The sequence below is a fragment of the Cololabis saira genome, chromosome 9 (assembly GCF_033807715.1).
Source record: "Cololabis saira isolate AMF1-May2022 chromosome 9, fColSai1.1, whole genome shotgun sequence".
Classification (NCBI taxonomy): Eukaryota; Metazoa; Chordata; class Actinopteri; order Beloniformes; family Belonidae; genus Cololabis; species Cololabis saira.
Genome location: NC_084595.1, coordinates 20534822 through 20559814, shown reverse-complemented (window position 1 = coordinate 20559814; position 24993 = coordinate 20534822). Strand labels below are relative to the sequence as shown.

Genomic DNA, 24993 nt, shown 5'->3' with positions numbered 1-24993 from the left:
CCTGTTGGTTGGTTTAACGTATTGGTTCCCATACTTCCATTGTGTTTTTAGCTGCTAACATGTTGGTTGCCCACTTCCATTGTGTTTTTAGCTGCTAAAGTGTTTGTTCCCATACTTCCATTGTGTTTTTAGCTGCTAAAGTGTTTGTTCCCATACTTTCATTGTGTTTTTAGCTGCTAAAGTGTTGGTTCCCATACTTCCATCGTGTTTTTTATCTGAACCTTTCACTTTAAGTGTTTCAGACAGTTTAACAGAGCTGCTTCTTCACGTCTGTCAGATTGCAGGCTCGGATTGCTCATCGAATCCAGGAACTGGAGAGTCTGCCGGGCTCCTTGACTCCTGACCTGAGGACTAAAGCTACGGTGGAGCTCAAAGCGCTGCGTCTACTCAACTTCCAGCGGCAGGTAAATGCCATTGCCAAGTTTTCGTCTACAGATGCACTGTCTAGAGCAGTGATTCTTAACCATAGGGCCGCGGCCCACACTTGGGCCGCCAAAAAAAATTCAGTTTTGTACATGTGGGCCGCGAGGGCCGCGGGACTGCATAGCAACTCCCAACCAAATGAAGAGAAGAAGACACTCAGCTAGCTGTACGTGTAATAGTAAGAGAAATGGTGTGTATTTACAGAGTAAATCCTTCATTTTGCACAGAGTAGGTTTAGATCCGCCAGGATAAGGGATCGTTTAATTGGGTCTGCGCCCAGAGCGAGCGAGCGCGGCCTGATCATTTATCCCGACGCGTCCCCGCGGCCGGGGAGGACGGCTGAGGCTGCCGCTCTGGCGGCGGCTCCGTTGTTACTGCTGAAGGATGGTAGATGTAGATGCGTGGGCTGTCGTGTCTGCTGGACTGGACTGTTCGGGCTTTCGAAAAAGCATCAGAAAGTGACTGCTGCAGCGCGACCAGAGAGCTGCGGTGCGGGCTGTGCCCGTCGCAGCTGATCAGGCTCCGATGAAACCCGACGCACTGAGTCCTGACAACTTATTAATGTAAATAGCTTAAAGTAAAATCAAACTAAGTTTTGTCCTCGCTGTATTTTTAAATATGCAACCCGGAATGGACAAATTCATCCTGTTCAGTCTTCCCACTGGGACAAAACCAGTGTCTCATACGTTCAGAGACCGTGGCGTTCAAAGTGCGAAAGTGAAACGCCACTGAAACAAAACACAAAGTTTTTCATCAAACATATCCACTCAAGTCTGAACTGAAGTCACAGAAAAATAAACTGACCATCTTAAAACACCCATGTTTGGGTCCAGATACAGCTGTGAAGCAGCTTTCTCCACAATGAACATAATTAAAACTAAATATCGTTTCAGGCTCAACAATGAACACCTCTACATGCATATGAGAACCTGACACCATCCAGCCCAGATTTAAAGTCCTGACAGGAGAAGTTAGAGCTCAGTTCTCTCACTGAACAACAGAAAGTGGGGGCATTAGATTATAATAGGGGAAGAAAGAGAAACGGCAAAACTGTTAAATTGTTAAGATGTGTTTATATTAATTTAGTATAAAAATGTGTTGAGACAATTAACAAAGAAAAGGGGAAATTCAAACTGCTGGTAGAGAAATAAAATAAGATAGCATTTGAAAAATAAAATAAAATCTACTTTATTTTTAAGAGAAAAAAATATGTTTAATTCAAGTTAAACATGTTAATTGGCAAATATGTACTTTTTTTAATATAACAGTCAGATGCAGATGTTGATACAACTATGAGGCTACTTGAATATATATACACACACACACACACACACACACACACACACACACACACATATATATATATATATATATATATATATATATATATATATATATATATATATATATATATATATATATATATATATTATGATGTTCTGGACCTTCGCTTGAGTAAATCTCTAAATGGACCTCTTAAAGTTTTAGTTGCTATACAGTGTTTATATTTAATGGGCCCCGGGCCACTCTGTACTGAAAAAATTGGGCCCCAAGGTCAGAAAGGTTAAGAACCCCTGGTCTAGAGCAGGCCCAGTCCTCAGGGTCCACTGGGTGTTTTAGATGCTTCCCAGCTCTGGGCCCTGATGAATGCTGGGAATGAGCAGTTACAGTTACAGTTATTTGACCTGTTCATGATCATGTGTGACTGTAAACCCTAATAGTTGGAAGAACGACCTCCACAATCAAACCTCTGTGGTGCACGGGTCCATATGTTGTTGTTCTCTTGTCAATCATGTGACCAGCTGAGGCAGGACGTGGTGGCGTGTATGAGGCGAGACACGACCCTGGAGACAGCCCTCAACTCCAAGGCTTACAGACGCAGCAAACGGCAGACTCTGAGGGAGGCGCGCATGACGGAGAAGCTGGAGAAGCAGCAGAAGCTCGAGCAGGAAAAGAAACGCAGACAGAAACATCAGGTGACTCACCACAGACTCGTGTTAGCTAAGCTTCCTCCTTGGACCCCTTCAGACCAACCTGCAGACAGTCACGGGGGTCTGGTTGTGAAGTTAACAGCACAAACAACATGATTAATGATTGAACAAACTGAGGGATGGTAGTTGTTTCAACTTCCCCGTCAACTTGAGCCCTGAAGTTAAAATGTTGGTGGTGAACTGTAACAGATGTTTCTCTGCTTCAGCTGACTCCCGACTTGTTTTCCAGGAATATCTCAACAGCATTCTTCAGCATGCGAAAGACTTCAAGGAGTACCACCGCTCAGTGTCCGGCAAAATGCAGAAACTCACCCGCGCCATTGCCACCTGGCACACCAACACGGAGAGGGAGCAGAAGAAGGAGACGGAGAGAATCGAAAAGGAGAGGATGAGGAGACTCATGGTGAGGACCCGATGGTACCGGTTGCTCTAGTGTGAGCGTTTACAACCAGAAGCATGGTCACGTTAGCTATCAAAGATGCAGATTTGCAATTAAAATATTAAGATTCCGGGGAAAAACACCCCACATCCGGATTGATAGCGGGACGACAATACCGATCAATGAAATTCACTACATCTCACCTTGCTAAGAGTCCCGCTAAGTCCCGTAAACTGTAAGTTTGAACTGTGCACTTTGAAATACTTCAGACGTGCACTTAAAAGTACAAAAACTGTCTTCTGAAGTTGTGCTTCAGACCTCGTTCCTGTGGTCGCCCGTTAGATGTTCACCGTCCACTTGAGCACTTTGAAGCTGCTTTCCAATTAGGTTAAACTCCACCATGCAGTAGGAATAAAGTAGGAAGAAGAGTTTTGCACCGTCAAGCTGACTGGTACTTCGAGCTGGGCGCTCCTGCGAAGGCGGATGCCTTCCTCAGCACGCGCGCAGGTCTATGTAGGTGTTTTTGGTGTCTGATAGCCACAGGTGGAAGTGGGAGGTTTCAAAGCCTCAACCGGTCGTGTTGAACGGCAAAATCTGGCTAATATTATCACTTTATTCTGTGATTGGTACTAACTGTGGGAAGTGAAGGTGGTTGTCTGTACACTGAACTGTTTTCTTCTTCCAACTCCCACCTGATTTGTTCTTCATCCAGGCGGAAGATGAGGAGGGTTACCGAAAACTCATCGATCAAAAGAAGGACAAGCGGCTGGCGTACTTGCTGCAGCAGACAGATGAATACGTGGCCAACCTCACTGCTCTGGTGTACGAACACAAAGCTGCTCAGGCTGCCAAGGAAAAGAAGAGAAAGAAGAAGAAAAAGAAGGTAGGAAGAGGAACGAGCAGGGCTGTTCATTTGTTACATGTTTCCTTAGTTCTGGCGGAGGACAGATTTGTATTTAGCTCAGTTTTTTCAACTTCCATACCAACCTCAGTTTTAGGGTCACGGTTTGGTTTATATTTGATGCAGGAGGAAAAAAAAGACAAATACTTGACTTCTGTTCTTCATCATGAATAAAGAATACTACCGTTCAGAAAATTGAGCCTAGCAAATCTTTTTATGTATTTAAACAAACAAAAAAAAGTCCCTTTCAGTTCCAAAGTCCTGCATCTGACAGCCCAGAATTGCCTGACGTCAAACAAAAAGGCACATGTAAAATCAGCTGTTCTTTTGTTTTAGAAGTACTTTACGTCTTCCAGTGTGAAACCTCAAAATAAATAAGCCAAATATTAAATCACTTTGTTTGGATTAATGTTTCACATTCGTGACTTGTGAGTCACAGTATTAACCCCCGTCCCGTTGCAGTTGGTTCGGTACGTTCTGTACCGGAGGAGGCTGCTGTGAGTGAGAGGACACATTTCACAGATGTTTTTGACAGCGTAGATACATTTCAGTAGCTTCAGGATGAAGCGTCATGTGATGGTCTTTCTGTGTTTTGTTCCTAGAAGGTGGACGGAGACGGTGAAGGAACCAGCGCCATCGGACCCGATGGGGAGGTAAGCTGCTGTTTGCATTTTCTTTCTTGAGATTGTAACAGTCTTCCGACAGCCGTCTACCTGAGTGATTTGATTTTTGGATGGTGATCTAAAACGTTGTCGGGGGCGTCGCTCACGATCCTGTGTCACCCGCAGCCCCGGTTTCACCTGCAGATCCACGTGTAGATTCTAAACCTGTTGTTCATGAATGCTTATTTGTTTTTGGTGACTTCTTTTTGGTCATCGTTTTTGTTTTTCTAGCGTTTTCTTTCCCCTCGTTTCGGCCATTTAAGAAGATCTCCTGGCCTCGACAGCCCGTCCCGCTGCTTCCTGGTCAATATCAGTCGCGGCTTGAGACAAAAAACAGAAAATACTGCATTTAGTTCGTCAGGTGGCTGTCAGGATATAAATAAGCCTCTCCATCTCAAGCTGCTTGTTTTTTGTGTCCTAGGAGAATATTTAACGGTCAAGCGAGCTTGGTAAAATAACATTTAGTCCTGCAGAGTCAAACCTGCGCTCCACCAGTGGTATAAATGAATATAAACATCAGATCAAACAAGCAGCAGTCTGAGTTCCTTCACCCTGGATGATGAGCGGGCGGCCTGTAAATAATGCAGCAGAGCCAGTGCACATCACAAGTGTTTGTTTCAGTTCACCGGTTCCTCCTGTGCTTTTAAACGGCATCCTTAGCCGCGGGCTCCTGCCGGAAAGAAGCTTTGATGGGCAGTTCTGATAATGAAAAGACAACTGAAGCCTTTTTGTTTGTTCTCGCAGGCGTTTATCTTAAAAAGTGCCATAAATGGTCTTAAATGTTGAATTCAAATGAAGGAAGGGATGATAGGTGTTCTTCCCTCTTTCTGTGTTTTTAAGACTGTTTTTTTTTTTTTTTAAGAACTTCAAAGTTTATATTTCTACATCAGACTGGACCGTGGCGTCAAATTATTTCCCAGCTTGTTGGTGCTGAAGCCTGGACGACGTGTTGGGCCTTTCCCATGATGCTCCCTGTGTTTCGTGTGTCATGCAGCCCATGGATGAGAGCAGCCAGATGAGCGAGCTGCCAGTCAAAGTCATCCAGACGGAGACTGGAAAAGTGTTGCAGGGAACGGACGCTCCCAAGTCCAGCCAGCTGGAGGCCTGGCTCGAGATGAACCCCGGGTGAGGAGGCCGTCTTTACGCCGAGCTGAAACCTGCCGACCCTCAGCTGACGCCATATTTATTCAAGTACACCTTCCAGTCGCTGAGATCTCGTCCTTTGTATGGTTGTTAGGTGTCTAGGTCTACCCTAAAAGAGACACAAACCTCCACAGCGGTCACAGAAATAACTAAAAACTGACTAAAGTAAAAAAGAAATATTCGTTTTTAATTAAAATTGACTCTTGGAAGCAGAAAGTGCTTTTAAATTGGGGTTCAAGAGACTCATTGAAAAGGATAAACCCATAAAACTGGCTTCCAAGAAAAGTGATGGACCCTCAACTTCATATTTAGCGTCTGTAGCAGAATCCTAAAGTATATTAACGCTCCTGCGACTCTGCTGCTTTTGTTTTGAACAGGTACGAAGTTGCTCCGCGGTCGGACAGTGAGGAAAGCGGCTCCGAGTTTGAGGAAGAGGTCTTCATCCTTAAAGATCCCTGTAAGCCGTTTTATACACCGTGGAGGAAAACAATTCTCTCAGCCGTCTTCTCAACGTTGCTTTTCAGGAAGAAGATGAGACGACCAGGACGGAAGCGGAGGAGAAGAAGCTGCTCGACGCCAACGGAGACGAAGTGTATGAGCGGGCTGCCAAGCACATCATCGAGTAAAGTTGTTTTCATTATCTCACCGCTTCACTGGGCAGGGATTCGTTTTTACGGTTGGTTTTACAGCACATGGAAGGATGGTGGACAGTCAAAGTTAGGAGGATTCTCCCGCAGTGTCCCAGACGTTTCATTGAGAGAGGAAATAAAAAGGTCCCGGTGGTTTCCAGACTTCCACCTCCAGCTGTGCTGCACCGGCAGCAGCCAGGACGCCGAGCGTCTTTACAATCAGTTTGAGTTAAAGTGCCGTTAAGTCAGGCTTCCTGCTCTGCTTGTGTTCGTCCAGGTCGGCCAAACAGGACGTGGACGATGAGTACAGCGTTCCCACCGGGGAGCCCAGCTCTGCGTCCTACTACGGAGTGGCTCACGCCGTCATCGAGAGGGTGGAGAAGCAGTCGTCCCTGCTGATCAACGGCATGCTCAAGCATTACCAGGTACGGCCTCTGAGGGGGAGGGGGGTCGGGGGACACACACACGCTAGTCCTGGTTTCTGATGGTGTCCCCGGACAGTCGTCCAAAATAATTAGAAAGCATCTTAATTATCATCATAAGCTACTGAACTGAGGCGAGTGTTTTGCAGCCGAGCTCCATTTCCAACGTGGCGCTGCGCAGCACAGAAACCGTCACTCTTCAAAAACCGTACTGTGACATCCCCGAGGTATTACGGGTCCTTCAGGTTCTGTCAAGGCTTTCAGCCGCTCAGACGCGGGCGGTCGCTTTCCATTACAGTTCAGTACCACCTCAATGTGGGTGGGGCCTCGTTCTCACTCTGCGTTGCCCTGTCACGCTCCGTCTGGAAGCGTCAGAAATGTGTGGACCTCCTCGTTGCACCACGGAGTGGGTTTGCTTGCACCAAAGTTTAGCTGTAAAGTAAAGGTTGCCAGGTTTTAAATATGCCGGGTGTGACGGAGTTGTGAGACGTTACTCTCTGGCCTATCAGTGGCCTTCAGCCTGGTGACGGTATTTCAGCCCGATTCTGCTCAGTTCCCTCGGCCCAGTAGGTACAAACCGGTACCATCATCGAGTTGAGCCGGTACCAGTTTTGATACCGGTATCGGAAACACTCGATTGTTGTTGTTTACTGTCGTTCTTCACTGCTGTGACCATAATTTAAGGGTGCTTTCACACCTGTGGCCCGTTTGTTTTGTTCCGATGCAGGGGCTGAATCGATACAGTTGTTCCGTTTCTCGTCTGTGGCGTTTGTGTTCACAAGGCAAACGTCTGTACCGTTTCAAAGCTGTTAACAAATGCCATGCGCGAACCAGCTGCTCTCTGATTGGTCAAATGAACGCGGAAGGAGTTTCCTCTTCTGTACCCCGGGATAAACAACACGCCCCTTTCAGCGCAGCACAGACCGCAGCCGCGGCTTTAGGGTGATTTATGGTTCCGCGTTACACCAACGCAGAGCCTACGGCGTAGGGTACGAGAGACTCTGCGTCGATTTAACGCAGAACCATAAATCAGCCTTTACCCATTCATTTTTGTGCTACCGGCACAGAGCGGAGCTCAGCGGCGGGCGAGAGGGCGCAAACCCTGCCCGAATTGAACATTTTTTAATTTCACCGTGCCGCGCTGGGACGACATCTCGGAGAGAAGGTGGTGGAGGCTGCACCGACTCCTCTCCTTGCGTCGCGGTCGCACATACACAATGAATGGCGTTGTATCGGTTGCTGGATTATGTTCTCACTACAAATTAAAAAAATGAACCGTTTCAGGTCTCGAATGGAATCGGGCCGAGACCACCTCTCCTAGGCGATCTCGGATCGCTATTTTGTGCCGTTTCAGAGCGCGATCGCTGTGTTCACATATACCAAAACGTTCCGATCTTTAGGGGGAAACGCTCCCTGTTCCGGTACAACTGCTTGAAACGGTACAGGTGTGAAAGCACCCTAAGAAATCAGCGCCCCCGTGACTTTAGCACTACTCCTGGACGCCACCTGTGATTATAACGATTGTTGCCATGGATACAAGTTTGGGTTCTGTTGTTTGGCCAAGTCCAAATATGTTTTATCAAATTTCTCATTTCCTTTTTGTGACGCATGAGAAAGTTGTCTAAAGGTTGAAGGTGAATTTAAATTCGATTGATTCAACTCCGAGCTGCACTTGTAGTTTCAGACCAGACACTTCCCACTTTGACTTGATTTGCATTTCACTTACTTTCACTTATTCTTTTTGAAGTTAGATTTTTTTTTCTTCTCTTTTGAAAGAAGAACAAACGTTTTGATTCATGAATTGGCTCTGAAGTAATCAGTCAGCGTGACGGATGTTCAGAAAAACCACACCCAGGTGACAACGACGTATTGCTCTTGTCCTGCAGCTTTGAAAGCCTTCTCATATGATTAACCGTTTCTGAGCTCGTGTCCAGCCGGCGGCCGCCCCCCCGTCCTCTCCTGGGTGTCTTCCATCCATGCAGTTGCGGGTTGTCACCACCAGATGGCGCAGTGACTCTAACTCCAGCAGCAGCTCAGAGGTGGTCTGCTGCAGTCCAGCTGTCATGCGTCCGACGCCAGAAGGAAACCTCGCTCCGGTCTCGGCGACGACGTCTGAACAGAGCCGGCGGCTGTTTCAAATAATCACCTCAGTCCTAAAATCTGGAAGCCCGGACATGATGTTTGACTGGATTTGTGACACGATTGAAGTGGATTGGCTGGTGCCACGTTGTTACTGGACGGATCAAACGGGCCCGGACCCTGGCTGGAACCACCTGATGTCAATCAAAGTTTGCCGTGGCCACCGGCTCCTTCAGCCGACCCGCGCTGCCCTTTTCCCCCAAAACACCCCCTGTCTCCATCACTGACCCACATTTTCATCGCCTCGCCGTCCACAGTCCTGAGTAAACGTCAGCATGTCCACAACTCGCTCCTGCAACCACGTCGCCACGTTCCTCCACAACCTCGTGCTCATGATCAAGCTCGTCTCACCTCACTGGTCCTCCTCACCTCCACCCTTTGTTCCTCTGATTCCAGCCTCCTCCGACGGCGTTCTCCGCTGTTCTCACCCTCTGACACTTGTTGATCTTTCGTATTTCTCAGTGTTTCTCGGTATCACAGGGCTCATGGCGCTCCCTCAGCTTCTCGTGTCTGTCATGCTGAAATACAGCCGTCTTCCCATCATGACACAACCTCTCTGTGTTCCAGCGAGACCATCGTCGTGTCTTTATCAGGTGCAGATGCTCTGAGACGGTATGAATAAGAGAGACAGTTGCTGGCGTTTTCTCCTCCTGCTCCAGACGGGATGCTGTCCGAGCAAAGCTCCTGAGTTATCGTGTGCCAGACTTTAAATGAGACATGGTCCTGCCCCCCCCCTTCGGAGCACCAGGCAGGTTTCAGCCGTGCAGTAATTGGATCCCTCGTCCGCACTTTCATCATCAATCTGCGGAGCGAGCTTGAATTGTAAAGAAGAAATCAGCGAAGCCCCACATTTATGCGTGTCAGTTTAATTTGGCCGCAGCCCGGCTTTGTCTGATCGAGTAGCCCCGACGGATGACACACACGTCGATGAGTAACACGCCGCTCATAATTGCTCGCCGTCTCTGCTGTCTTGTTCTCCTGTCCTCCTCCGTTTCCACGCTTTTCAGGATTTATTTTACAAAGTTTGGTTCATAACGGGGATTTTTAGAGCGTACTTTATTCCCTGTGGCAGTAGGATCCAACGGCGCAGGCGAGCCCGACTCACTCAGATACTTCAGGTTTCACAGTTCCTGTCAGTTGTGGTCCTTGTAGACAGTTTCAGAAGAACTCCCAGGCTACGTTTAATTTAAACTTTCCAAAAAGGTTTGACCTTTGCTATCTCAACATGTCTACATGTAGTTATATCTAAAACTATATCTAAACTATTATAATTATGGTTGTCACAGGGGACAACCTGAGACGACGCCACGGAAATAAAGGTACAACGTTTCCCCCAAGCCCGTGTTCCCGGGGCTGTGTAATTAATCTGATGTTATCTCCATTTCAATTTGAGCTCCCAGCAGTCGCACAATCGATTTTAATTGAGAAGCGTTTAAAGGAAGGTGAAACGTCCCCAGGTCTATTACGACACGAGAATGAGCGCAAACCTTTAGTCGGGACCAAAACAATGTTAATTGGAGCAATTTTAAATTGCTTTAAAGTCACGAAGCTACGTCCTAATAAATGTCGACTTTAATCGAAACTTCGGTGACTGTGTGGAGACGAGCCCTGCAGACGAGCCCAGGTCACCAATCGTAGCCGTGCTTTAGCATCGATGAGCAGATACGTTGTGATCGTATCTTACTGCAGTACGACGGAGAATACAGACTGGTGGTGTAACTGCAGAGGTGGTGTAGCTGTAGAGGTGGTGCTGGATGTCTTTTGTCGACACCAGTCTGATTCCTGTTCCGCCTACGTCACATGCTTCATCTCTGATTGTTTCTACGGCATCCAGTAGGGCTGTTCGATTTTGCCCAAAAATAAAATCTCGATTTTTTTTTTCTCTCAAAATCCGATTTTCGATTACGATTATTTTGTGAATTGACAAAAGGCAAAGAAATGATTTCAAATATGCTGTTTTTTTATTGAACATTTGCCCCATTGGGCTTTAAGTGCAAACTTTGGTCTTATTAAACCAAAAATGAATGAATAAAGTGCAAAATAATGTGCAATAAGTTGAAAAAAAGTTTTAAAAAATATAATAAAATATAAAGTTTTATCTCTGAAAAAGAAAATCAGCAAATCAGCACTTGCAAACATACAGTAAGTTATATTTCCAATTAAATAAAACAAGACATTTTCTAATTAAACTAAACTGGGTCTTTGCATGCTAAATAATAATGCAACCCATGAAGGAGGTAAAGGTGTGTAATGTTAGTCATTACATTTGCTGTTCACATTTGCAATTTTTTGCAAGGAACACGAGCCGGTCTACCCGGTGGCATGTTACAACGCCCCCTCCTACACTAAAGAGCCTCTCTGATGGGGCACTTGTCGCAGGTATTTCCATCAATCATTAATATGTGTGCAGACATGGTTAAAAAAAAAAGTGAAAAATTGATTTTACGAGTTTCGCATTTTAACATCGTTCTAATTACATAATCGCGATTACGATTTAAAATCGATTAATCGAACAGCCCTAGCGTCCAGAGACCGTTTCTTCTACGTCCGTTGGTACCAACCCCTGGAAGTCTGGTCCACCAGAACCAGAATCCTCCTTTGTTTGAAGAGGAAACGAGTGAGGAATTGTGGACAGGCTCTTCCTCGGATACATTTTAGTTTTCTCTACCGTCACAATGTTCTGGACCTTCGTAATCGCTGCAGCCGCACCGTGAGCTGGTTTCATCGTCGCTCGTGTGCGACGTCGAGGGACGTAGCGGGATGGGAGTCCAAAGTTACTTTGAGTAGTTTTTTTGTGTTTGGGGGGACACCTCCTAAATATAATCAATTATTCCTTCAAAACGAAGTGTAACCAATCTTGGCATGAAAGAACCTCTTTTGCCCTGCTTCAGATCATCGTCACATGTAACGTTATAAAAGGTGAAAACTCGTATCAGGCCGATACTGGAAGAAGAAACAAGGAAAGACAGGTTTTCTGTCTTTGCTTGAGGCAAATTATTAAACCAAGAAAAGTAAGACATTTTATGACTTGATGCTTGTCATGACAGATTAAAAATAACAGAGGGCACCAACAGCTCTGTGACTTTCTCCTCTGTTGGAGGGCGCCGGAGGATGATGCTCTGAGGTGTCACCATCAGCAACCTTTACAGTCGACAGTCTGATATTTCCTGCTGAGTTGTGAATCGTTTTTAATGTTAGAAATGAAAAGTGACACGGTGTTGTCAGTTTATAACGAAAGACATGTTTTTATAGCGAGTGCTGAACCCTGAATTGAGGAGGCCAAGTCAGATCGGAGCTGGGAGGCTGCGATGAGACTGAAGCAATTAAACCAGTAAACATTGTGTTTTTGTTTTCGAGTTTAGCCAGTGAGATAACGAGTGATTTTATTTCAAATATTCTCCATGTTTCTTTCTTATATTTTGATTTTCACGTTTGCAGTTCAAGTAATTGTTTTCCACGTGAAATTATTAGTCTTTGATGCTCAGTCTGACCTCAGTCTGACCTTGATAATCCATGACCCCGCCTTGAGTGTCTCCACCTTATCATTTCTGTTTTACCTGAATCAGAGTGGTGTCTCCTCCGGTATCATACTTTTATGTCTCTGTGTTTTGCAGATCCAGGGCCTGGAGTGGATGGTGTCTCTGTACAACAACAATCTCAATGGTATCCTGGCTGATGAAATGGGTCTGGGCAAAACCATCCAAACCATCGCTCTCATCACCTACCTGATGGAGCTCAAGAGGCTCAACGGACCCTACCTCATCATCGTCCCTCTCTCGTCAGTATTCCTCACCCCCCTTTCATCTGGCATGGCTGTCGTATGTTCTGATCCCGATACCTGCGCTTTAGGTATCAGCTGACACCGAGCACTTGTCCGATACCACATTTACATTTCACTGTTTTTTTTCTTCTAACCAACCAAAATTCAAACCACGTGCGAACTGTAAGCAAGTTTTTACGCGTGAAAGGTCAAAGGTTTAGCGTGCGTCTCTCTTAGGGAGTGATTTCTGGAGCTTTTCTCTCACAATGAAGCTCAAAGGAAACGCTTCCAGGTTTAAATTGTTCTGCTGTTGCAAAGCAATTCTCCATCAGCGAAAAAAAACAACTTGAAAGCATTCATTCACTGAAATTCAAATGACAGGATTGTGATTACGCTCAGAGTTTTCACACCTTTAATGCTTTCTGCTCCTTCAAACACCGTCAGACGCACCTTCGGGCAGGGGGTGGGCATCTTTAATCCGGTCGGCTCGTAGCATATATATATATATATATATATGTATATATATATATGTGTGTGTGTGTGTGTATGTGCACACAGTCATTCACAAAGAAAGCGGAAGTTTCAATCGCTCAGATTGATTCTTAATTTCTTTAGAAAGAGAAAAGGTCTGAACGAGTTCAAGGAGGCACATTATGCCCCTGGGTCATAAACCAACACAAACTGGAAGCCACAGCTAACCGTGATTGACATAAGGTGGGCGTGTCCCAGGCCCGCTTGTTCCGCCCACACAGAGCGTTTGTCCAGTTCTTTTCATTGGAGTCGATAAGATAGACATGGAAAAGCTTGATAATCCTGCTCTGATCGGGTCTGTGATGTCAGAACCCTTCACATCCAACAGCTGCGAGCTGAAAGTTTTCCTGTCACGTTCCCTTTGTGGACTGGGCTCCAGTTGCCCGTCGGCTCCTCTCTGGTTTATACTCCTAACATGTCAGATAAAAGCCTTATCTCGTAAGTAAAGGGGTTCGTTCCCAGTCGCGATGTTAACATCTGAAGGAGGTCCCGGACTTCTCTTAAAGCTCTCTTTAAATACGCTGCCCCTCAGGAGGAAAAGGGCTCCTCTCAGATACGTCTCCACCCTGATAAAAGACATGGCCGTGAGGAGCTTGACCTCCCTGTGCTTGCTTCCTTTTCCCTTGGTGTATTAGTATGCAGCGCTTCTGAAGTGGTATTTCCTTTGAGAGGAACCTCAAACCGCTTCTCTCAGATGAAACCTCCTGCTTTTGCAAAGCTTACTCCAGATTTATTTCTTGTTTGTTTCCAGAACTTTGTCGAACTGGGTCTACGAACTCGACAAATGGGCGCCCTCTGTGGTTAAAATTCAATACAAGGTAAGAAAGCCTCCTTTTGAAGTTTTTCCTACGTTCATCGTATCTGAGATGGTCTTATTTGGCTATTTTTTTGCTGACTTCTGACAGAGTTTTCTATCCTTTGTCCCTCCTAAAACAAGGGCACACCTGCTCTGCGCCGCGGGCTCGTCCCCCAGCTCCGCAGTGGGAAGTTCAACGTCCTGCTGACAACCTATGAATACATCATTAAGGACAAGCACATACTTGCGAAGGTAAAGAAGATCAAAGTTCTGTCCTTCATGTAATACACTGCCTTAGTTGCACCCTGTTGCAACATCTCTGTCTTTACAAATACCCTCTTTAATTAGGCTTTTCTGCAAGTTTTTTGCATATAATACCCTCTAGTAGTGCGAACATCCCCAACAGTTCCTGCAGACTTACTCAAACCACTTCCTAACAAGCAGCCCGGAATCGGAGGGAAATGATGCGGAGATCAATGAGGCCAGTTTTAATCCCACAAATACGATAAAGTACAGACGTGCGGCACTAGAAACAAATGCTACAAAGACCATTTCAACCCAAACAAAAACAAATTCCACCAGCAATAAACACAAGAATGTGGCGTGCAGCAGAAAACCCAAACAAGAGCCGGCTTCTATATGATACAAACACTTGTCTTTTGTTACGTGAAAGCAATTACGGCGGTATGAAAACGATCACTCTGCCGCTAAATGGAAAGAAGAAAGAAAGGAGCTCCCCGACTCGTCTGTGGGGTTTCAGGATCATAAATCATGTCCCAGTAAAAACAACCCCCCTCCCGTCAGGCGATCCCACATCTCCTTTTTAGAAGAACCCAGCAGAAGTCAGTCTGCTGACAATATTCTTTAGCAAACATATAATATTTGGGAAAATGCCTGAGGTGCCGTGTTGAGTCCTGGTTTCAATTCTGCTATACCCCTTTTCCACCAAACCAGTTCCAGGTCTGCTTCTGGGCCGGTGCTGGTGCTGGTTCACAACTTGTTCAACTTGCGAACCAGCTGAGAACCGGTTTGATTTTCCATAGCTCGGGTGCTAAGGGGAGCCACGCCATTACGTCGCTGTAAACGTCAGTTACGTCGCTGCGTTTGCGTTGGCGCGAAAATTTAATGTGGGCTTGGTCCGCGTAGCACCCTGCAGTTTCGCCTGGACTTCCTCCGTGGACCACATCGCTAAAAGACAGGTTGTCTCCTCTAGACCCCTGCTGCTTTGCTGCATCCAGATTAGGGATGTTAACAATTACCGTATTGACCCGAATATAAGACGACCCTGACTGTAAGACGACCCCCTCTTTTTCAAGACTTAAATTTGAAAAAAGACTTTTTTAACACCAAATTAAATTTTTATACAGAAAATAATTACAACATCTGAAACAAATGATTATAACAATATATTTGAGAGAAAAAGCATGTTATTTTGCCTCATTCAAATCATGATCTTGAAGTTTGCATCATAACTTCTTCGACCCACTTTTCTCCAGATTGTCGCTACGTTTCACCATTTTCTGTTATCTCTTCTGTTATTTCCTTGTCTTTTCTTTCTTACCGCTATTTTTTATTTTTCTTCTTCATGCTACTGCTATTTTTATTTTTCTTCTTCGTGACAGGGGTTTGCTTTGCCCTGGGAAGTTAAGTTCAGCATTCGCTTTAAAGATATCTGGCGCCATCTAGCGTTGTGAATGAGTATAACGTCTAGACCCCGAATGTAAGACGACGCCCACTTTTTCAGTCTTATTTCAATGCAAAAAACCCCGTCTTATATTCGGGCCAATACGGTAATCGATTTTCCATTAATTGCCGTTATGAAATTACCCGATTAAAATTAACGATTACAATTAATTGACAATTTCGTCACGGTGCGGACCGTGAGGTGGTTTTCTCTTTTCTGTGTGTATTATGCCCGGACCACATTTAATGCGACACAACGCGCTGCGCCGCGCACATAAAGTTAGAAGAAAGAGACGGCGGATATGTTTGGTTTTAGTAATATCATGCTCAGGCAATGAGTCTGCAATGGCCCAGACGGGAGACACATGTAGCTCAGTGCTTAACTTTTATTTTTAATCCACTCTATATTCTTCTGGTTGTTCTCCGACATGCTCCCATAAAGCCTGAATTATTGTTCCGCCTTAAATCGACGCAGAGCCGCCGCCGTAGGCTACGGCGTAGGCTCTGCGTTGTTGTACCGCGGAACCATAAATCAGCCTTCACCCGGTACATACATAGGTTTCTCTAAACATCTGTTTATGTAAAATGTCTTTTTGTTACTTTTGTATCAAATAAATATTTGATTAAGGAATACATTAAAATGTCCTTTGTATTTTATATAAGCAAAAAAAATTATGTTTGTATCTCAGATGGGGGAAAAACGCTGCTTATCAACTAATCGATGATCGATCGATAAGGTTATCAACTGTCAATTAATGAAATAATCGATAATTTGCATCCCTAATCCAGATGAATTCACCGCTTATTTGAAAATGTCTCCGTCTCCCAGTCTTGCTATAACCGTTGGTCTTAATAACTCCGCCCCCTCCGCTTACGTAAGCAGTTCTTTCCTCTAGTCCAGCAAAGAGTTGGTGCTACCTTGGAACCGGTTCTTCTGGCCTGGAGCCAGTTCTTTGTCAGTGGAAACAGAAAGCCCGGTTCCAAACTCAGCACTGGCCCAGAACCAGAACCAGAACCAGCCTGGAACTGGTTTGGTGGAGAAGGAGCAAGAGACACCCACAGCTCAGCAGCTCCTCCACTGGGGGGCGCTTGTTGTCCAACGTTGTCCATCAAACCGGTGGCTGTAACTCATCTGCAGGTGTTGCAGGTTCAGGTTCAGGTTCAGGTTACTTTGTTGATACCCAAGGGTAAACTGGTTTTGCAGTCGAGAGTTAAACAAGCAGCAGAAAACAGACAATCAGTTCAGGAACAAGACATTTAAGAAGAACACATACACATAAAACAAGAGAGCAGCTTCGGCTCGACAGAAAGTGCCGCAGTTCATGAAATAAATATAAGAAAATAAAAGACATGAGGCTAAAAAAGAATTAAAACACCAAGAGCAAAATTTCCTCCAAGTTAGGAATGGATAAGAGCAATAAGATAAAAACATTGTAAAATACATCGTGCTCCGAAAAGTGACTTGTGCAACTTTTGTGAAAACTACAGCTTGTTCACCAGTGTTACTGCAGCTGGAACAAAGCTGTTTTTTATAACGTTTTGTTTTACAAAATGGGACTGACAACCTCCGTCCAGAGGGGAGAAACTGAAATTCTCTGTGCAAAGGGTGTAAACTATCATTTAAAATGGTCGTGGCTATCCGCTGTAACTGCCTGGTGTACAGGGAAGAAGGGTTCAGCTGTGGCTCACCTATCTATCAGCTTACTTGACCATTTCACAATTTGATTCAATGCGTTCTTGTTTTTAATAGAAAGGCTTCCAAACCATGACACCAAAGAAAAAGATAAATAGACTCAATAAAGGCACGATAAAAAAAAATCATCATGGTTCTGTCAACATTCCAGTAAGACAGTTTTCTCAGACAGTGCAGACGCTGTTTGTCCTTTTTTACACACAGTTTCACAATTCTTTTGAAAGTTCAGTTTAAAATCAATAATAGTCCCAAGATATTTGTAGGATTCCACACATTCCACTAATGCAGGTGGGGGAGCCGGTCGGCCGTCGCCCGTGGGGTCGTGTGGTGGGATGAAGGACTGTCTTGTTGGAGACGCTGTCCTCCAGTCTGTGTTTGGTGCAGCATTTTTTATTTCTCTGACAAAGGAGTTTGGAAGCTTGTTTTGATGCTCAACTGTGAGACGGATACACGACCGCGATGCCTCGTCTGCAGTCGCCAGAGTTCTGCACAAACGGTCTTAACACGACCCCCCTGGCTGCTTTGATGTTCTGCACGACGTCGCTCATCGGCTGCTAGGCAGAAACATGGAGCACCACACCACACACAACTGGAGCTTTCCTGGCTGGTGGACGCTGCGGCCTTGACGATGCAAATCCCTGAGTTTTATCTCCTCAAACAGCCTCCAGGGAGCGCGTTTGTTTGAAAAGATTCTCTGTCATGCATCATGTTTTATTGTTTCTTTTGTAGTTTTTCTTTTTTTCCTTCCACATGTACAAACATTTAGCCTTTTTTTCTTTTCTTCATGGTTCCACAATGTTTAGTTTTTTTCCCCTCCCATCTCTCCCCTGTAATGTGCATAGAAATGGGAGGGTGGAAATGCATTTTCAGTCACACATGGTTGATCTGAGTTTTTACCTCCGAGGGTCAACCGAGAACACGAGGTGTGAAACTCTGCTGCAGATGGCCATGGTCATCCAAACCTTGAATAAAAACCTATTAACGTGGGTTTCTTGTGAGGTTTGGGACAAATAGTTGATACTTTGGTGATAACAAAATGTACCCCCCCCCCCCCCCCCCCCCCCCCAAATAAATAAAAGGAGTTAATGTAATGAAAGTCGTGCCCCAGAGAGAACTTGATTCCACAAAAGAGCACACACACCTCCCAGGTCCAGTCATTGTTTAGCCCCTTTTCTTTAGAAGTAAAACAGCCCTTCCCCTTTACGTACCCGTCCACTTACCGAGAAGTCTCTGGTGAACCCGATCAACCAGATTAATGAACCCGACAAGTTTTAAGAGCTTCCAAACAAGTGAAGGGACAGAAGGAGACACGACTTGGTAGCACAGCGAGCATGTTGAGGTGCTTTTGCACAACTGGCCGCGACTCAGCACAAGATGGCAGTACGTGTCGTTCAAGCGCACAAAAACGTTCATATTGAATTAAAATCACCAGCGCCGAACTTTCCAAGTTCAGGACAGCTGCAAATGACAGCTACGAGCTGAAATTGATTTATTGATTGCCAGGAAGTCTCAAGCAGAGGACTTGAGGAGCCAGTTCTACTTCTAGTAACTTGGAGCACCTCGAAAGTTTCTTTAAAATATGTGCAGCATAAACAGACAGTTGAACTTTGAAGAGTACTTTGTACTTTAACGAGACCAGACTCAGTTCTGGGGTCCAGAACCCCCTTCTGTCACAGGTTCTCTTCACAACATTCATGGACATAATTCCTGGCTTGCAGGAACTGTAGGTGAGGACTGGAAGAACCGGGTCAAGGATCCACTCGGCTGAAATGGGGTCCCACAGGGTGGTTGGTCTTTCACACCAGGGTTGAGGTTGTTTAGTCATCCAGGACAGACCCGGGGGTCCAGTTGCCGTGACTCCACGGGAGCCGGTATTGAGGACATCTGGTTTGGACGCCTCCTGAACGCCTCCCTGGGCCGGCGTCCAGGAGGCGTTCTAACCAGGTGGATTAGTTTAAGTGTCTCTGAACGCAGGTTGGGGCAGATTGGAGTGACAGGTTTATAGGGCAGCTTCTGTTCCGGGCCGGCATCAGGAGAAGACAGCAGGGTTAAGACACAGAACCGTCAATTACCCGAGCGCTTCGTGTTCCCAGTTCTCACTTATGATCATCCGTAGTCGTGATGACCCTAATTATACATACAGTTATTACTTTATATAATATCTCCTTATGTGATGCAGAAACATTCACCCCCATCCAGGTGTCATGGGTGACAAGGTAACCATGGAGACCAAAACTGTTTTTGTACCAGACTATAAATATGTTTATTTCTGCTGTAAAGTTGGACCTTTGAAGTCAGTGGAGATGAAATCACTGTTGGATCCAGACCCTAGTGGTCAGTAAAGGAACTGCAGGTCCAGATCCAGACCCTAGTGGTGACCAGCAGATTTAAGATTTAATAGCACTGGTAAATGTACGAGTTTGAGATTTGAATTCAGTTCAAATTCAGGATTTCCACTAGGAATGGGCGATATTTTACCGTTCACGATATACCGTCAAAAAAATTCCTCACAATAAGAACTTGTCATCTCGCGGTAAAACGATAAATTCCCGTTGATGACGTTTTTGTGTGAAGCTGATTTATGGTTCTGTGTTAAATCCACGGAAGGAAGGAAGGAAGGAAGGAAGGAAGGAAGGAAGGAAGGAAGGAAGGAAGGAAGGAAGGAAGGAAAGGAAGGAAGGAAGGAAGGAAGGAAGGAAGGAAGGAAGGAAGGAAGGAAGGAAGGAAGGAAGGAAGGAAGGAAGGAAGGAAGGAAGGAAGGAAGGAAGGAAGGAAGGAAGAAGGAAGGAAGGAAGGAAGGAAGGAAGGAAGGAAGGAAGGAAGGAAGGAAGGAAGGAAGGAAGGAAGGAAGGAAGGAAGGAAGGAAGGAAGGAAGGAAGGAAGGAAGGAAGGAAGGAAGGAAGGAAGGAAGGAAGGAAGGAAGGAAGGAAGGAAGGAAGGAAGGAAGGAAGGAAGGGAGGGAGGGAGGGAGGGAGGGAGGAGGGAGGGAGGGAGGGAGGGAGGGAGGGAGGGAGGGAGGGAGGGAGGGAGGGGAGGGAGGGAGGGAGGGAAGGAAGGGAGAAAACAAGGAAAGGAGAGAAGGAAGGGAGAAAACAAGGAAATAAGAAAGAAAGAAAGAAAGAAAGAAAGAAAGAAAGAAAGAAAGAAAGAAAGAAAGAAAGAAAGAAAGAAAGAAAGAAAGAAAGAAAGAAAGAAAGAAAGAAAGAAAGAAAGAAAGAAAGAAAGAAAGAAAGAAAGAAAGAAAGAAAGAAAGAAAGAAAGAAAGCTAAATTCCCGTTGATGACGTTTTTGTGTAACAAACATGGCGGATCTGAGAGCGAGATAGCTGCTGAGGACAGATTGCCTCTAATCTCCACTTCCGTCTAGTCCTCCGTCCCGAGCACTCGTGAGATCACAACGGACAGGAAAACTCTCCAGCCCTGGAGTACAAATACTGGTTGTGTCCCTCTGGGCTCCAGCAGGGGGACGGGGGACGGGGCTACCGGCCTCCAGGAACAGCTGAGAGGACAGCTGGAACTCATCCACGTCACAAGGAGCCACTTGAGGTGGTTCAGACATCTGGGAAGAGCCTGACCAGCCGCTGGAACCACCTCAAGCGCCTCCTCCACAGTGAAAGGAGCCACTTCAGGTGGCTCCGACATCTGGTCGGGACCGTTTCCAGACTCCCAGACCTCCCATTGGTGCCCCGCGTTAGCTCCTACCCGAAGGGTCCAAAACAAATACAACAATGTTTGCAGCTTTTTGTCATCCAGAATAGTTGACGTCCAGCTCTGACTCTGAGGGTTGATGCAGTTTTTGAATCCGTCCACAGATTCGTTGGAAGTACATGATCGTGGACGAGGGCCATCGCATGAAGAACCACCACTGCAAGCTGACCCAGGTGCTGAACACCCACTACGTGGCCCCCCGCCGCCTCCTGCTGACCGGCACGCCGCTGCAGAACAAGCTGCCCGAGCTGTGGGCGCTGCTCAACTTCCTGCTGCCAACCATCTTCAAGAGCTGCAGCACCTTCGAGCAGTGGTTTAACGCGCCATTCGCCATGACGGGAGAGCGGGTAACGACCTTTGTTTGTTTAATCAATAATCAACACCAGCAGAGGTGGGTAGAGTAGCCAAAAATTGTACTCAAGTAAAAGTACTGTTACTTCAGAATAATATGACTCAAGTAGAAGTAAAAAGTAGTCATCCAAATAATTACTTGAGTAAAAGTAAAAATGTACTTGGTGAAAAAACTACTCAAGTACTGAGTAACTGTTGAGTAACGTCTGATTTATTTTTTTAACACAACCATTCGAACAGACAAAAGTACAAAATAATCATCTTCAGGCAAATTAAATCAATAAAATAATAAGATTAATAAAAAATAAAAAATTGCTTACATTAAAATAAGCTTAAAGTAAATTCAAGTACTTTAATAAATAATACAATAAATAAAATAACAGAATAAAAAAATTAATTAGGCACAAGTAGCACAAAATTTCAAGCCTTTGTACTTTTCTTTTTTAACCAGGCAGAACTAGAACAAGCCCATGAACTCATAGAAACTCTGTGTGTGTTTGAGTCTGTGTAAATGTGACAAAACATGCAAAAACAAACATTTTCCCCAAAGAATCACTCAGTGATGTCATGAGATTGACACGTACGCGGATAAAAGGGATAAAAGAAAAGTAACGAGCTCAATGTAGTCTAATGTAGCGGAGTAAGAGTAACAGTTTCTTCTTCACAAATCTACTCAAGTAAAAGTAAAAAGTATAGTGATTCAAAACTACTCCTAAAAGTACAAAATTTCCCAAAACTTACTCAAGTAAATGTAACGGAGTAAATGTAACTCATTACTACACACCTCTGAACACCAGTCTCTAAGGGATCACAGTCTCATGAACTTCCTCTCTTGTTTAGGTCGATCTCAACGAGGAGGAGACCATCCTGATCATCCGCCGCTTGCACAAGGTGCTCCGCCCCTTCCTGCTTCGCCGACTGAAGAAGGAGGTGGAGTCTCAGCTGCCAGAGAAGGTGGGAATGTTGTTGAAGTTTCAAGATTCTTTATTTGTCATCGTCAGTGTTAGGAATAACAGCGTTAAAAATAGCGGCGTTACTAACACCGTTATTTTTTCCCAGTAACGGGTAATCTAACTAATTACTATTTCAAACGTTATAACGCCGTTACCGTTACTGACAGTGAAATGTGTCGCGTTACTATACACTGACATATCATCTGATTGCTGTTATCCGACCTGCCTCATTCTGAGTAAGTCAGGTTGAGGTGAGTCTGGTAAGTCACCTCGGAGAAACGTCCTCATCTCAGTGATGAGATAAAGTCCTGCTTTGGTATACGAGGATTGTCATTAGCTGGTAATCAGCTGCTCCAACATGTAAACAGCTTCCGTTGTCATGGCAAAATTTTACAATCAGAGGTCCATAAAGCGGAGCAGCATCTTCAGCAGGAAAGTGCTAGACGGATAAATCTGAAGACCATCAAGACGTTTTGGAGACAGATGTTCTGTCCAGAGTCAGACAGTTTGGTCTCCGACAGGATAAACACCCAAAACACACAACTAGAACCAGTCGAGAACCACTCAGAACCGAACACTGGACTGTTGTCCTCCTGATCTACATCCTGGTGAACATCTGGGGAAACATCTGGGACCTGCAGTCTGGAGAAGAAACCTCCAGACCTGAGACACCTGGAGACGCTTGTCCATGAGGACCAGAACACCCGTCTTGAAAAGCTAAGTTGAGGAGCCAACTTAGCTTTTAAAGACCAGTTTCCTTAGTTTATTGTTTTAAATGATTCTTGAACAAAATTCAGAGTAGTGTCTCACTTTTATTAGTAGTTCAGTGCTTTTATTCGTCATTCGTCAGTTTGGAGTTATCTCAGCCTCACATTCGAAGGGTTTCAGTGTTCTGACCGTGGATGCTGCTAACCTGTTCTAAAGAGTATTTGCAGCCACTGTAGAGGTTTATAAATGGTGATGGGGTCGCCGTGTCAGAGCTGCACAGTTGCATAATAACTTCAAAAAGATGATGTTCAGCTGTTATACAGAAATAGGGCTGAACAATTTTTGAAAACAATCTAATTGCGATTTTTTTCCTCAATATTGCGATTTAATATGCAATTATTTTTTTCAAGGTCCTGTTCTCATGTATTTTTCAACTACACAAGCAATTAATCAGTCTGTTTTATAATGAACAATGTCAGATTTATTTAAAGCACAGACTACAACAATAAAGAAAACAAATCTGTGGCTTTACCTCTTTAACACGTCTACACACGTCTGTACACACAAGTGTTATGGGTCGTTCTCTCTGAACCCAATCGCACGACACCAAACCGGGTTAAACTTTAGCCAAAACAAGGTGTAGTTTAATAAAAAAAAAACACACAAAAAAATCCCACAGGGAACAAAAAAAACGTCCTCACAGGGAAGTCAGAACTTCTTCACAAGTAACTCAAAAATCACAGGGAGAAAAAAAACACCAGCAAACTAACAAACAAAGCTCACAGAGTTAACAAAACGAACCAGCAATGAACAACTGGCAGCCCCGCTCTTTAACCTCTCCTCCTGATAAATTGACGAGCTGCAGGTGTGGCTCAGAGCGCGACTCGCTGTCCGCCGGCCCGCGCCCGGCTTGTGCTTGTCACCGCGCGAGGAGCTGCTCGCGCGGCCGACTCCGCGCTCATATATTTCCTCTGCAGCCCGCACCCAGCGCGAGCTGCGGAGGAAAGCCCCGCCTGGCCGAGTCCTAACACTGAGGCCATGGTAAATGTTGCCTTTTTTTCCCTGCCGGCTCTGCTCACTCGCACATTACGTGACCAGACCACGTGACTGGTCAAATCGCAGCCTTTGCAGTTAGAAAATCTTGTTTTATCACATCATGATATTATCGCAAATGCAATTAATCGTTCAGCCCTACACAGAAATGAGTAGAGTTTTATTCAAAGGATTTCTATGTAATGTTTTCCTGGACTGAAGATATTAATGTTAAGTAACGTTTGATCAGATGGGCGGTACTTATATTATAAAGTCTTCTTTTCAAATTAGATTAATCTTACTCTGAAGTTGCAACCTCATGTAATGCTGGTTTTTTTTTGTGATATAAAGGCTGAAACAATCTCTGCTTTTTATAAATGACTGTCCGCTGAAACCTTTTCTTTCTTTTTCTTCTTATATCCATTCACGTAGGTGGAGTACGTCGTAAAGTGTGATATGTCTGCCATACAGAAGGTCCTGTACCGCCACATGCAGAAAGGCATCCTCTTGACGGACGGATCAGAGAAAGACAAGAAGGTAAATACTGCCCCCGGTGGCCAGTGGTGTTCACATATTTATCAGACTGTCGTCTTGTTATGCAAATGTGTTGTTTCAGTTGGTAAAGCTACGGCATTTCCATTAGCGGGGATCTGGGGTAAAACCTCTTATGGCACTTTTCCACTAGTACCAACTCGGCTCTACTCATCTCAGCTCGGCTCAACTTGGCCTGGTTTCTTTTCCATAACAATTCAGCATCTGGAGCAAAAGTAGGAGGGTTGGAGCGAGGCTGCTGTGACGTATTTGATTGTGTGATCTAAACGAAGAAGACACTAAAGATGTAGAACCTGGAAGAGATGGATTATGTCCTGCTGGGTTTGTGGCTTGTGTTCGAAATGAAGTTAAAAAATGAGAGAGAGAGAGAGAAGCTTCAAGCGGCAACGCTTTTTAATTTTTTTTAGTTTGTCTTTGCGCTGCTGAAAAGTCAGCTGGGAGCCGCGAGCAGCTATGAAGTGACAGAGCTGCTGGTAGATCTCGTCGTTCCTTATCGCCCGTCTAGATCCCTTTTTAATTCTCTCCTCAGTCACCAGGT

General features: G+C 45.0%; 1 protein-coding gene across 3 annotated transcripts in view; it reads left to right on the top strand.

The window, feature by feature from the left end:
* smarca2 (SWI/SNF related, matrix associated, actin dependent regulator of chromatin, subfamily a, member 2) overlaps nt 1-24993 on the top strand; it is a 66065-nt gene that overhangs the window by 10890 nt on the left and 30182 nt on the right. For all 3 annotated transcript variants that reach the window (XM_061730726.1, XM_061730725.1, XM_061730727.1), the window contains 15 exons: nt 278-404; nt 2226-2399; nt 2644-2817; nt 3506-3676; nt 4297-4347; nt 5351-5481; nt 5877-5934; nt 6024-6121; nt 6406-6553; nt 12304-12467; nt 13732-13798; nt 13918-14028; nt 20964-21206; nt 22051-22164; nt 24336-24440. In XM_061730726.1, coding sequence (XP_061586710.1) covers nt 278-404; nt 2226-2399; nt 2644-2817; nt 3506-3676; nt 4297-4347; nt 5351-5481; nt 5877-5934; nt 6024-6121; nt 6406-6553; nt 12304-12467; nt 13732-13798; nt 13918-14028; nt 20964-21206; nt 22051-22164; nt 24336-24440 — 1936 coding nt within the window. The remainder of the gene's footprint in view (nt 1-277; nt 405-2225; nt 2400-2643; nt 2818-3505; nt 3677-4296; nt 4348-5350; nt 5482-5876; nt 5935-6023; nt 6122-6405; nt 6554-12303; nt 12468-13731; nt 13799-13917; nt 14029-20963; nt 21207-22050; nt 22165-24335; nt 24441-24993) is intronic.